Here is a 14,925-nt window from a genome sequence, read left to right on the forward strand (position 1 = left end):
GCAAAATTAGCCTTCACCAGTGTAAAGCTGGAAGTGTCACTTTTCATAGCTCACTGAAGATTCATGTTTATTAGACAAAGCTCACATCAGTCAAAAGTGTTTCTACGGTTACATTCTGGACATAATTAGCAGTGCACACTTGAAGAATAATCTTATTATTAATATTTTTCCTTTATGCAGAATTTTGACTTTGATCACTGACAATGTTTTGTCATGGGCTGTGAAACTTCTTGTGCAACCAATTAGGTAGATAAGTTGAAAGGCCCACCTTAAGCTGCTGAAAACATAATAAGGGCCCTAATTAAATCATACCTAGTAAAGTACACTGTAATCTTGAAGCAGGGAGCATTGTAGTACTGTTTTCAAAATGTATTCAGGCAAGAAGAGGAGGGGAATAAGAGCGAAGGAAAGGGTAAGAAGAAAAGAAGAGAACAAAGAGAAGGCTAAGGACACGCAGACACATTGGCAGATTCTCCAGGAAACAACATTTTGTAACCCTTTAGAAGCTAGATCGAGTGCAAATGAACATTTCTTACAGCTCACTTCAACCAGAATTTCTTCTAGAATCTTTGCTTGAGGTGCTCAGCATCAGAGGGAGCATCTGGCCAGTGTCCCAGCCACAAAGGGTACCCTGCACAGCATTTAACATTAGGGCAGCCCCACCTTCACCATGGCTATTGTTTGTTTGCTAATACGGCAATTCCAGAATCAGCCTGGATCAGGTTAGATCCTTGGATATTTTTCTCTAGGCTTCTCTGACATGTGGCCAGAAGTTTGTCTGAAGAAGTTATCGTTTGTTCCACATTTACATGATAAGCAGCCCTCAAATTCAACATAAGAATTAAAGATTCTTCATTTTAAAAGAAGTAATATTCCTTTGCCTGCTATAGGGTGGAGGGCTAGTAGGTGATGATCTTGCTAAATGAATAAGAAATGGTCTCCTGTTGGATGACAGTCTGAGAAATGAACTGAACAGAAACTTCACTCACACCACTAACCTTTCTACATGGTGTCCAGCCCTACCTGAAGGAATAATTTTCCCATCAAACTCAGGTATCTTGATAATATCTTCACTTGCTGTTGCGAAGATTGGAACATCTAGATTACTGCTCAAAATTAAATAAATTAGTATTAATTTTTAATGGTTTGAAGATCCTGGACTTGCTCAAAATAGCTTGCTGACATGTTCCCTAGAAGCATCGGTGAAAGGCTCCAGTGCTAGGGGAAACCCAGACAGCTGTCCCCATGAACACCAAAAAGGTAACTCCTCAGTACATTTAGGGGTTCAGCAACCCAGATGCTTGTAGGTACAAACATTAAGCAACAGGCACTATGGAGAAAGGTTCTGAGAAAGCTCGTGTTTCTGAAGAGCAGGTGCATGGCAGGTGAATGTGTGTGACAGAGAATTCCTGCTCACAGACATCTGCACCCTCACACAAAGCTCGTCAGCAGCTGGTTAAGGCTAGCTGTTGATGAATCGTTAGGAATGGAGCAGAGATTGCCAAACTCATTCCATCTATTTTCTTTTTAATAGAAAGCATTTCTGACCAGTATGGTTGGGGAGTCCAGCGGGAATCCAAGAAGTGAAAGGTCACCGATTAATTTATAGTCCTCAGCCAAGGGGGAGCACGAGGTTGGGGGCAGGAGGGGGAGAAAGGGAAAGGAAAAAAGACTTCCCCCCCACCTCCTTTCTCGGTTGTAGCTGCAGGATCAGTCCTTTCCAGGGATCTTTAGGAATTATGAAAAATGAATCATGAGAAATAAAAAAAAAAAAAGCCCTACAGAGTAAAAAAGAATAAAATTATCTAACACCTCAGCTGCACATCATTATAGAAAACTGTGGGCTTTTTATACGCATTACAGTAAGGCAGACATCCCCTCTAACAGACTCAGTACGACGGATCAGTAATTGTTTTCATACACTTTAATTAGAAAAACTCAGATGGCTATGAATAATAATGGAAAAGAGAGACTTTTGCACTTGAAAGGTTGAAGTCAATCAAGTGTGAATGACGGCAAAAAAGAAAAAAAAAAGACACCAATTCATCAGCCCTCTGTTGTCTCGCCGCGACTTTAATCATAATTCCTGATTGGGATTCAAGAAGGCAGTAAGCAGAGGTTCTTTGTCTGCCTTCACCTTCCATCAATTAACTCTTCCCGAAATATAATCATCAACCTCACATGCTCCTCTGCATCTTAATCTGGGCCTCCAAACCTGTAAGTCTTGCCCCATATGTGTTTAAGTAATTACTTTTATCTACCTGCATCTTCTCATCTGCAGTGTACCCAAATTCCCTCTGGGGGCTAAAAGGGATATAAAATTTTGATGGGCAAGGAATTCCCAGGGGGCAAAAAGGAATGTCCCTAAAGGGAATCCTGAGGATCTAGAAATTCTGGTGGCACATGTGTCTCAACAGAGATTGAGAACGGAAGCCTCTTTCTTGCACAGGCTACTGGAGGGCCCCATGGTGATCCTCAGACACTAAAGTTCCCATGCCTTTGTCTAGGCCTGCCTCTCCCATGAGTTTCCAAAGCTTTTCACTCAAACTTTGCAGGTTTTGTAAAGAGCCATAGAGTTCTGCCAACAGCTCATGGAGGAGTTCTGCTCCCCAAGGAAAAGGAGAGTTGCCAAACATGGAGTTCCTTCAACACTTGCCTTGGCATCCCCCTTGTTTTCCAGTCCTATCTGGTTACCAAATGGTGTGGAAGGTTCAGACTCTTCTAGCCACAGCATCTGATGGACAGCTGAAGGTCATGGGAAGGGCAGTCACTCAAGTGTACTAAGCACAGTTCTATGAAGACCTTCCCTTTCGCTAGGTGCACTGGAGCATGTAGGTGTACAAGAGGACACAACCTGACTGCAGCATAACCACAGCCATCCCAGATGTGGCCAAAGCTCAGAAGCCCTCCAATAACTGGATGGCATCACCTTCCTCTCCAAAGAAAACACATGCATGGAAACACTCTTTCCTCCCTCTGTCTTCTCTCTCCCCACTTCTACTCCATCCCAGGCTCAGAAGCCAAACAAAAAGTTACAGGTTTGGCCAGATGACAATATATAATGGATACACACAACTATACTTTCTACATTTCACTATACCATCCATGTAGATGGATTCTTAATCTGTACACTTGTAAACATAAAATATGTTAAATTATGTCCCCAATACTCAATGTATAGAGGGGACCTGGGACTGTTTAAAACAGACTTTTGGGGCACCCACAGGGCACAGTTGGTTGGGTGATCAACTTTTGGTTTTGGCTCAGGTCATGATCTTGGGGTGTTGGGATCAAGTCTTCCGTGGTGAGCCTTGTGCTCAGCAAGGAGTCTGCTTGGGATTCTCTCTCCCTCTGTCCCTACCCCCCATGTGCATGCACTGCATGCGTGCACACGTGCGCACGCACACACACACACACACACAATCTCTCTCTCTCAAATCTTTAAAAACGTTTAACCAAAAGTAAAACAAACCTTGCTCTAGTAAGAAAATTCAATTGATTAGAGCCATTATTTCCTCAGAATTTGGGTCTTCCAAGACTGGCCTTAGCCAGGCAAATGGCAATTCCATGGTAATCTTCTGGATGCCACATATGTTCTCCTCAGAGTATGCAGAGTCGATGGGAATATAGGAAAAAAAACAATTATCTGAGCTGGGGTGCTGAGAGTTGGGAAACAGTAGCTCTGGTATCTTTCGAACTTACAGGTCTCATGTATGTAAGAGAAATGTGGAGTTCTGATGCTAGAAATCTTCAAGTATAAACAGTTCTCATAAATAGCAATAGAAATAAAAGCATTCCACACTGATACTAAAAGTCTTCAAGCTTAAGCAATTTCAAAACAACTTAGTGTTGAGAAGGAGGGGCCTCAAGTGATTCTGCTCACCCATCCATTTGACCATCATTCACTATATATTGTACAGGGTCCCTATACTACATGCTTGTAAGATACAGTCAGACACTGTCCTTATGCCCAAAAAACTCACAAGCCAGAATAATTAACCTTCCAGAGATCATAACCTCAGAAAATCTGATGAAGGCTGCAGACACCTGAAGAAATACTTTCACACAGAGACTACTGTAGATAATTTCAGGAAATCACAGGCTCCCTAAGGGAAAATCCATGGACTCAAGTTAACGATCTTTAGTCACCCAGAGGTGACCTAAGTTCATAAATACCTAGGTTCCTACCGCTGTTTGGTTCACCATTGTTTTGGATTACGATTTGATGCCTTTCAGGTTTCTATCTGGTCAGTGGACCCTAAAGCCCCAAAGACACTCCTTCTAAAACCAAGAGGCTTGGATATGGGTCTGGTCCCATTATGACATTTGGGAGGGGCCACTAGTGTTTATCTTTCTTGGTAAAAGCAGCTGGAGTTATAAGAAGCCCTCATCTCTTCCTGTCCTGGATGTGGAGTGGTCAAATACAGCACCCCGAGAAGTCAAGAGGTACATATACTATGCTAAGTTCTCATGGGTCTGTCCCTGCAAATTGACTTCTCAAGGCCACCTTGTCTCAGGTTAGATCGATACAAGCAATGTGTTCCACATGCTAGAGAGCAAAGGTATTTTCTTAGAAAATATGTTGAATCTAGTTTCTTTGAGACCCTCATCCCTACAACCTTACTTGACATTGCTCACCTAACTAGGGTATCCTTCTAAAAGGCTCACTATTCCAAGTGAAAAAATTCATTTGCCAAAACCTAGACTCCCAAGAAAGCCTCACATCCTTGACTTTTCAGTGAAAATCAACAGAATGAAGAACCTCAGGTGGAAGGGAAAAGAGAAAGCCTCAGACAGGCTGTCCTGATACAGACCTGGCCAGTCTCTACATCCTTGTAAGGAAATGGTTAGGTTAAAAAAAAATGAAGCTAAAACCCAACTGCTTCCAGAGCTAAACATTCTAGCTAGTGGTGTATCTAAAGGCTACAATGGAAGGTGGGTTGTGCACTTCTGCACCTAGCCAGCCGCTGGGCCTGCTAGCTGCTGTTTTTCTGCAGCCAGCAAACCAGAGCACCTCTTGGCAGCAGGGTTTCAAAGTTGTTTTCCCTTTTTACTATTTTCCAAATGTGCCAGGCTGGGCACTGGACCACAGAGGTTAGAAGGCCTAGTTTTTCTGCTTGTTTCCTTTCTAAATGTCTTCTATGTGATTGTCTATCCTTTTTCTTTAACCTAAAACTCATGGGAAAAAACCCTACAGAGCCAGAAACCAACACAGTCCTAACCAGAGTTTTAAAACTATGAATGAGAAAGACAAAAATAATAATAATAATAAGGAGGTGAGCATGAGAATAGGAAACACAGGAGCAGTTGACACACACATACAAACAGGGCAACAGAAAAGAGAGTTGAGAAGGAGAATGGATTGGAGAGAAAAGCTTCATTAGACTCAGAGAGGCAAGCAGTGGCAGTATACCAAGGTCACTTCTAATTTAGACCATCTAATTGGCAAACAGGCTCCAAATGGCTATCATCTCACAGGGCTTGGAATTAATGAAGCCCGATTATTTTCATTACCTTCCTCTGAGATAGAGACAAAGTGAGAGCGGTACCCACGCAGGTGCAAAAGCCCCAGGGCTAGTGGCTACCCGCTGCCCCAGTGAGGGGGGGGCCAGCCAGCCAGCCTGTCCCAGGAACTCAGAGATGCACAGGCATAAGAGCACAGGGAGGCACAGAAAATGACTGAAAAAAATCACAGGAGATAAACTATTGCTCCTGAGTGGGGGGGGGGGGGGGGCGGGGAGAGAGAAAACTGCAGGCAGTGCAGGGTACAGGGCCAGGAGCAGAGAAGGAAAATGTGTGTGTGTCAGAAAATACAGGATAATTAAGAACTACCAAAGGGAGAAAAGATAAAGGGCCAGAAAAACGGTGTTCCTGGGCTGCTTAGGAACCCATCCCATCTCCAGTATGAGATCATATTTTGTTAAGTGATTGAGGAACAAAAATAATTCCCCTATATTAATACTCCAGGAGCCCAGTGGTATGTCCTGTCACTTAGAAGGATAGTGATCAATTAGAATAATTTAAGAGTATTGAAATGCATGATAGGTGGTCTTTTTCCATTCTTATGTAGGGGCCAGAACCATGTCCCCTCCCCAAAAGAGTAGGAAAATGAGGGCACAGAAAAGCGGCTCCTAGTCCCCACTGGCAATTTGAAATCTCTTAACTTCTCTGTAAGTAGGTGAGAGTTCTGTGGAGCTGACACTGGTGCAGCCTGCTCGGTTAGGTCAGGAGGGGCACTTGTCTCATCGCCCTTAGGCTTTATAGATTTCCTTCTTTCATATGACGTATATAAAGACACTCTTTGGAGGTCTGTTTCCATAGGCCAAGCGGAATGAAGTGCTGCGGGTGCAGTTTCCACAGTGGAGGGACCAGAGCTGCAATTGTTCCCAGTGGAGAATATTTTTCAAGCCCCTTCATTGGTAAAGAGAAGGGGGCCCATGGAAGACACAGATATGAGATGCAGAGCATAAGCAAGCAGCTGTTACCATAGCAACAGACATATTAGACACTGCAGGTTCCTGAAAGCTGTCTGATAAGGTATTATTAAATGAAGCCTCCTCAAAACACTCTCCATTTACAACTGAACGGAAAGACATTGTGTAGAAAGTAATCTATTTCCATTTATCAGGGTGAAATTTACTTTTAGAAGGACTGAAACCCAATTCAAGCCAAATCCTGTGACCTTGGACCCAGACAGCAGAAAATGTTTATCAGAATTTATAGCTTTAGATACCCTGGACATACCCGATGTCTACCAAGAATTGTCTATTTGGGTTTTTCTGGCTTTTCCTGTTCTGCAGGTGACCACAGCTAACAGTCAAACCAGTTGGCAAGGAAGGAGAATTCACTCCTCTCACTGCCATTCATCCTAGCCACTCAGGGACAAAGCAGACATAACTTTCTCCTCTTGCAGGATGAATGACCATACACTGGCTATTCCTTAATGATGATGTGTTTTTAAAAATGGAGCTCTGATTTGAGGGGCATTTCTCATCATGCCGTTTTCAGAGTTTCCCACTCCAGTTGCCCAGGAACAAGCAGATGTATAGTCAGAAAGCCCAACGAATACTTTCCCATGGCCAATTTTCTAATAAAATTACAGTAAAATACCCTCCAGGGGCATGATTTTAACCACAAGTTTATTATAATCACTTAGTTGTAAAACAATTGAAAATTCCATTTTAACACCAAACTTTCCAAAGAAAGAACAGTGACATCTGTTTTGATTCATCAGGGCAAACTGCAATCTTCAAACAGGATTCTGGGTTCACCCTAAGTTACAGCCACAAATTCCCCTCTAACCCTGGTTGCTCATCTTTTCCTGCTGAACTAAAGGATCAAGGTGGAAATGCTTTTTCACTTCACTGCAAACTATCCACATAGCTTGAAAAGCCAATTCAATACTGACAGCCATGCAGTAACTCCATCTTCTCACATAGAGAATAGCAAATCACCCTTATATGTACCCTTAAGAGTGAAACTATTATATGATTACATTTCTCATAACTTTCAACTTGCTTCTGAATCCATCAACTTTCTCTTGTTGCTAGCAGAGTGACTTCCTATGATCAGTGCATTTCCCATAATTTGCACACTTTTCAGAAATGTATACATTTCTAATTAAAATAATCCCATTTATAATTGCACCAAAAATAATAAAGTACCTAGGAATAAACTTAATTGAAAAAGTGAAAGACCTGTACTCTGAAAACTATGAAACACTGATGAAAGAAACTTAAGACAACACAAAGAAATGAGAAGACATCCCATGCCAGGGGACTGGAAGAACAAATATTGTTAAAATGTCTATACTACTCAAGGCTATTTATAAATCTAATGTAATCCCTATCAAAATACTAACAGCATTTTCCACAAAACTGGAAAAAACAATCCTAAAATCTGTATGGAACCACAAAAAAACAAAAAACAAACCTGAATTGTCAAAGCAATCTTGAAAAGGAAGTACTAGAGGTATCACAATTCCAGACTTCAAGTTATACTACAAAGATGTAGTAGTCAAAACCGTATGGTACTGGCACACACACAAAAAAAGACACATAGATCGACGGAACAGAACAGAAAACCCAGAAATGGGGGATCCCTGGGTGGCACAGCGGTTTAGCGCCTGCCTTTGGCCCAGGGTGCAATCCTGGAGACCCGGGATTGAATCCCACGTCAGGTTCCCTGGTGCATGGAGCCTGCTTCTCCCTCTGCCTATGTCTCTGCCTCTCTCTCTCTCTCTCTCTGTGACTATCATAAATTAAAAAAAAAAAAAAAAAGAAAAGAAAACCCAGAAATGGTTATACAGTCAATTAATCTTCAACAAAGCAGGAAAGAATACCCAATGGGAAAAAGACAGTCTCTTCAACAAATGGTGTTGGGAAAACTGGACAGCAATATGCACGAGAATGAAACTGGACCACTTCCTTACATCATACATAAAAATAAATTCAAGACAGATTAAAGACCTGAATGTGAGACCTGAGACCATAAAAATCCTGTAAGAGAGGGGCACCTGTGTGGCTCAGCCGGTTAAATGTTGGACTCTTGAGTCTGGCTCAGGTCATAATGTCAGGGTGGAGCCCCAAGGTCAGTGGGGAGTCTGCTTGAGATTCTCTCTTTCCATCTCTCTGCTCCTCCCACTGCACACTCTCTCTCACTCTAAAATAAATAAATCTTTTTAAAAAAATCCTGTAAGAGAGCACAGGCAGTAATTTCTCTGATACCAGCTGTAGCAACATTTTTCTAGATATGTCTCCTGAGGAAAGGGAAATAAAAAATAAACTATCAGGACTACATCAAAATAAAAAGCTTCTAACATAGCAAAGGAACAATCTACAAACCAAAAGATAACCTATTGGATGGGAGAAGATATTTACAAAGGACATATCCAATGAAGGGTTAGTATCCAAAATATATAAAGAACTTAGAGAACTCAACACTCCCCCCTCCCCCGCAAAATAAACCAATTAAAAAATGGGCAGGAGACATGAACAGACATTTCTCCAAAGAAGACCTACAGATGCCCAACAGACACATGAAAAGAGGCATAACATCACTCATCGTTAGGGAAATGCAAATCAGAACCACAGTGAGATACCACCTAACACTTATCAGAATGGCTACAATCAAAATCGTAAGAGAAAGTGTTGGCGAGGATGTGGAGGAAAGGGCACATTTGTGCATTGTTGGTGGGAATGCAAACTGGTGGCCAAAGTGGAAAACAGTATAGAGGTTCCTCAAAAAGTTAAAAATAGAATCTAGCAATCCCACCACTGGGTAGTGAGCACAAAAACACTAATTTGCAAGGCTATATGCACCTCTATGTTTACTGCAGCATTATTTACAATAGCCAGACTATGGAAGCAGACCAAGTGTCCGTCAACAGATGAATGGATAAAGAAGATGTCATATGTATACTCAACAGAATATTATTCAACCACAAAAAAGAATGAAATCTTGCCATTTGCAGCAACATGGATGGATTTAGAGAGTGTAACCCTAAGCAAAATAAATCCAAGAAAGACAAATACTATTTTATTCATATATGGAATTTAAGAAACAAAACAAATAGGAAAAAAGAGAGGGAGACAAACCAAGAAAACCAAGAAAAAGACTTTTAACTATAGAGGCCAAACTAATGGTTACCAGATGGGGGTAAGGGGATGGGGACTAAGAATACACTTATCATGATGTGTTGAGCACTGAGTTAACATGTAGAATTGCTGAATAGCTATATTGTACACCTGAAACTACTATAACCCTGTTAACTATACTGTAATTAAAAATTTAAAACGTAAAAGTCTCCACTTCTATAGAAAACTCTCCTGTTATTTGCTGTGGGAAGATGAGGTACACGAGGTACACAGGGGTTTCAGTAAAAGGTACCAAGTGTAACCTCTTTAGGGAGTACATTTTTCCTCCATATTTATGCTGTCAGGGATTCTTCTAGAACAGGATTTATTAGCCTGGTTCCATATATGAATTTGAAGGTGTTCTTCAGCTCCCTGGCATTGTACACACAATTTTATATATGCAGAATCCTCAGTGGTGGTCTTAACAGAGTTTGTCCAACTTTACTGTGCAGAGAATAACTCAGTAAGGCTACAGAATCACTTTCACTGGAGTCTCCAAAAAGATTACTATAAATTCAAGTTACTATAGATCACAGATTTAATATAAGCTCACGGATTACTATAAACCCACATCTCCTAGACCAGATTTATATTAAACAGGAGAAATAGCTGAGCAAAAGAAAAATGTCATTAGATACTGAAAATGTTTCCCACATCTCCTGTTCCTTCAGGTCCTGTGGTTCCAGGCCATCGGTGGGAAGTATGACGAGGCCTGAGAAATAACCATTGTTATTTCCAAGGCTGGTGAGAATGCCAATACCTATAGAAATTCATCCAATCAAAGGAAAAGGTTTCCACTCACAATCTTCTCACGATATTCACCAATCTATCTGAAAATATCCACGGAAAGTGAATTTATACTTGAAAAGATTTCTGAAATGAAACTTATGCTAGGTCACCTTCAGGTTTCCCAATGGCTGCTAAAGTTGTCTGGATGCATTATCGATTGTATGTACCTCATGACTAAACATTACTTGGAACATTATTCATTAATCTTGCATAATCAAATGGAATGGGAAATGCCTAGAGGTTATGTATCTGTGACCTGCACATTGTAACATGGAATTCCCTAGAAAGAATACCTCTCTGGGAATCTTCAGACAAAAAGGCAATCAAATTAACTTATTACTCTATTGTTGAAATAAGTTAGAGGTGAGAATAGTAATTCTCTGGTAGTTTTTCCACTAGTGATCAGGAATGGGCTTGCACAGCAGCCCTACCACAGAGAGAAAAGCAGGAATGTATCCACCTGTAGTGTTTTGAAAAGTCTTCACAGTACAATTAGATTTAAATCTTTACGGTAAACTTATAGGTGCAGCAACATCATGTCCAAAATGCAAAGCCCTTATCCATGAATCAACATGTGCTATCCCACTGACCATCCTCCTGTTCTGAGAATCAAAGTATCCACTTGAGAAACTCTCACATTACAGGGTCACACTCAGAGTTGGAAAATACGGGTTCAAATCTCAACTCTGACATTACAAGTGCCATCAAGTTAGCCAACTTTTCTGAGTCTAGATTTTCTCTGTTAATGTAAACAGGTCAAACTCTTAACCAAGGCTGTTGTGAGGATGAAATGAGATTAAGAGCAACCAAGAACACAACCTACTTATGAAAGTTTGGCGAGTCCAAGTAACAGTTTCTTCATGTAAATGGTTAGTTCATCTAGACCTTGTACCAGACCAGGAGGGAGGATAATAAGGGAAAGTGGAGAACACAAACATATTCATGCCGTTGGCCACAGTCACACCATGGTGTGCCACGTTTAAGGAAGATACAGAAGAACAAAGGTCACAAAACTAGGATCATTTTTGACATCTCCAACTCTATACTGGCTTTCTCAACCAACAACACAGGATCTTGTCCACGCTCCTATGTCACCTTTGACCTCTGGGAAAAGAGAAGCCACGGGTCTTGCTGCTGGCTGCCTTACCGTCATAATGAGTTTCTCCACGCAGTCAGGTGCCACGCTGTGGAGGTGGGTGAGGTGCAGCTGGAGGTGGATCTTGTTGTTGAGCATGTCCTGGCACAGGGGGCAGCGCAGCATGGGCTGCACGGAGTGCTGCGTCATGGCATGCACCCGGAGCCTGTTGACGTCGGCGTTGCTGTACTTGCAGTAGGGACACTGGTACATCTGTGGGGACACACCCACCCCTCGGGCTGAATCTTCAGTTCCCATCAGTGCCTGTTGTCTGCCCCAAGCCCACCCACCCAAGAGTCTGTTTCCCGCTGGTGTCTAAAACACTCCCCTCCCCCCTACCGTCAGCAAGGCCCCTTCTGGTCTCACCTGCTCTGGTTTGGTCTCCTCTGATGTTTTAGGTCGCTTTGAAGAGAGAGGAGATTCCGAGCTACCTGTGAAGGAGATGCGTTTGGAGGTTGCAGGAGAATCTGTCAGCTCCTTCTCTGCCTGGCTGGACGACGCTGCAAGAAAAAGCAGAAGATGCGATATAGCAGCCAGGCCAGGCCAGCTCCCAGAGGGTTTGTGTTGGGTGAAAATCAACATTCATTTATAGCACAGGATTTTCTTGAAACACCAAAATTCAAGTAGGATGAGCATCCGGGCTGACTTCTCAAGCATGCTGGAAAAGAAGCAAGTGTTCCTCTTTCCTCACTAAGGAAGAAAGATAAAGAAATGGACTAAAATGCTCTGAGGTAGATTAATCTAAATTCAGTGTACTGACCTCCCCCAAACAACACACATCCTGCTGGCCCATGGAGGGCAGTAGGGTTGAGAGTGGATGGGAGAGTCTCACCAGTTGCTCTGCCGACCACCAGTCAACTTGAGTACCAGACACACTCTGCACAGAGGTGATCAACTATGTGCTCCCACCTTTACTGTTCCAGTGCTTGGAATCACAGCACAGCACATCACAGGAGACCCAATAAATGTGACCTGAGAAAGGTTCACACAGATATCTGCATACAAATACTTGGGGGGAAAAAAATCAAGTTTGGGTTTAGCAACCTGCTTTGGGGAAAAAGTAATTGGAGAATGGAACAGGTAGGACATGAATCCAACTTATAATCTAGCCAATGCTCCAGGCACCAGTGTTTGTCTTCAGAGTGGGTGGTAAGGGGGAAGGTCTCTCTGCTTACCCAAAACAAACCCCATTCTACCAAAAAAAAAAAAAAAAAAAAACACTAATTAGTGAGGAGAGTCACATGAGACTTAAGTAATAAACAGTGGGTACAGAAGTATAGGTAGGAGGAGTTCTCTGGAAAAGGATCTGGAAGATTTTGATGAAAAAAACTGCTGGGTTAAGGGTTTAACCAGGATAAATAGGGTTTCTCCAGTGTAAACACAAATCCCAAAATGGTTAGATGTGGTTATTCCAAAACCTGGTCCGTATTTGAAGATTAGTTCATTTATTTTGGATACAACTTCATTTTTCGTAATTTTGCTAAAAATGATTATTAAAATCCTGAAAATGGTAGTGAGAAATATATACCCATTCCCCTCACTGAAAAATAATTTGACCAGCATTGAGGCCACTGGTTTAGAAAGCCTAATTTTTGCCCTTTCATGAAACGGCTGCCTGTCTCACCCAGTCTAGTACCTAGCTTGTGTTTCTACTTTACACTCAACATTGAAATCTGTTCTGACACGGATACCAAGATGCTGTCATTATAGATGTGTGCTTTAATGAACAATTTTAGAAAATCAATTTTATTCATTAAAATCATAAGGCCCAAATAATTTTTTTAAAAAACTGCTAAATGCAGGAAATATTCCAGGAAGTTGATGCTCTTCCCAGAATGCACATCTTGTGACCTTTAAACCCCAGTATCTTGGTAACCTGGTCTACATAAGTTTGTAGGGCATCTATTATTTAAAAAGTACAAGGACAAGCATTTTATACACATACCCCTCCTCCTCCCAACACACACATTCATAACAGTACTTTAATCTGTCTCGAATCGACTTCAAACCCATTTTGCTCTTAATGGGAGTTATTCATTTTCACTTGAAAGGTAATACATGACGGCTGGATATTTAATGTGATGGACTGGCTGCCGATTAACTAGGTGCTGTAACATTCTAGACCAGTTTCCCCACGGCCCACTTCCCATCTCTCGGCTCCTCAAAGAACCCCATGTCGCAGGTTTCCGGCCTCACGGTGTCATGGGCTCCTACCTGAACACTCCCACAACAGGAGTCCTTAACTAATGGTTCAGGGACTTAAATGCCCCCCACTCCCAGAAGGTTCCTTTTTCTCCATTTTTCATTTTTTGCTTATTGGTTATCCTCTCTATATTAATAGTTCAAATGCATTCTACTGATGGGGTGAGTGGAAGCATCAGGAGATACTTTAGATGCTTATTTGTTATAGCCATCCTTTCCCCTTCCCCATTTCCACCTGCAACCTATAGGCATTGAATACGGCTGTGCTTAGAGTTAGGAAAGAGCTGCTATTTGCTCTTCCTTCCACTAGAGGCAAACCAAGATAGAGATGCCATTCCAAACACTCAGTCCCCAATTTTTGTTAGTCTGCCTGACCTAAAACAGCACTCTCTCTTATGGGACCATACCACTATCCTGTAAATGCTCTCAATCAGCTTGCCACTAACCCCCTTTGGAAAGGTGGTCTATTGCACAGTTGCACGGCTGCGTGAGTGGATGAGCAGAGGATAGATCAGCCAACTCATCTTACTCCCTGGGAACTGCAAGACAAACACTGGGTAGCCGAGTGTGGTGTCAGCTTGCTCATCTGACCAGAGTCCATCCTCTTCCTTCAAGGTGCCATCCACAGTGAACTGTGATGAGGTTACAGAGGTGAGAATTCTGGCTTCAGAAGCCACTATTCCTTCCCCCTGCACGGAGCAGGGAACTTTTATTACCCTTTTTCTTTTTTCTTTTTTTAAAGAGTTTATTTATTTATTCATGAGAGACACAAAGAGAGACAGAGAGAGGCAGAGACACAGGCAGAGGGAGAAGCAGGCTCCATGCAGGGAGCCTGATGTGGTACTCGATCCCAGGACTCCAGGATCACGCCCTGGGCTCAAGGCGGCGCTAAACCGCTGAGCCACCGAAGCTGCCCTGCTCTGGAATTCTAAACCTTCCTTTGTGAGCTCAAGCTAACGTGTCTTATGAAGTGTTTTAAAAAATAAAATCAGCACTTTCCCTCTCATTCCTCTTTCTCTGCAATAACACATCAGCCCTGCTATTATATGAAACACTGAACCCACTGGTGTAAAAACTTCTGGGGCTCATCTCCCTTCTATCCTGGACACCCTGCACTGTTTATTAGATCTCATCTGTTTAGAAGTGGACATCAGCCACCTGCAG

At 42.2% G+C, this 14,925-nt stretch overlaps 1 protein-coding gene across 24 annotated transcripts in view; it reads right to left on the reverse strand.

Annotated features, from left to right (window-relative positions):
• ZFHX3 (zinc finger homeobox 3) overlaps positions 1–14,925 on the reverse strand; it is a 525,132-nt gene that overhangs the window by 16,913 nt on the left and 493,294 nt on the right. For all 24 annotated transcript variants that reach the window (XR_007410986.1, XM_049110732.1, XM_049110739.1 and 21 more), the window contains 2 exons: positions 11,926–12,059; positions 11,572–11,772 (listed from right to left, as the gene is read on the reverse strand). Coding sequence is in view for 23 of the 24 variants with exons in the window: in XM_049110732.1 (XP_048966689.1) it covers positions 11,572–11,772; positions 11,926–12,059 (335 nt within the window). In the remaining variant the exon portion in view is untranslated. The remainder of the gene's footprint in view (positions 1–11,571; positions 11,773–11,925; positions 12,060–14,925) is intronic.

Source organism: Canis lupus, chromosome 5 (genome assembly GCF_003254725.2).
Source record: "Canis lupus dingo isolate Sandy chromosome 5, ASM325472v2, whole genome shotgun sequence".
Lineage (NCBI taxonomy): Eukaryota > Metazoa > Chordata > Mammalia > Carnivora > Canidae > Canis > Canis lupus.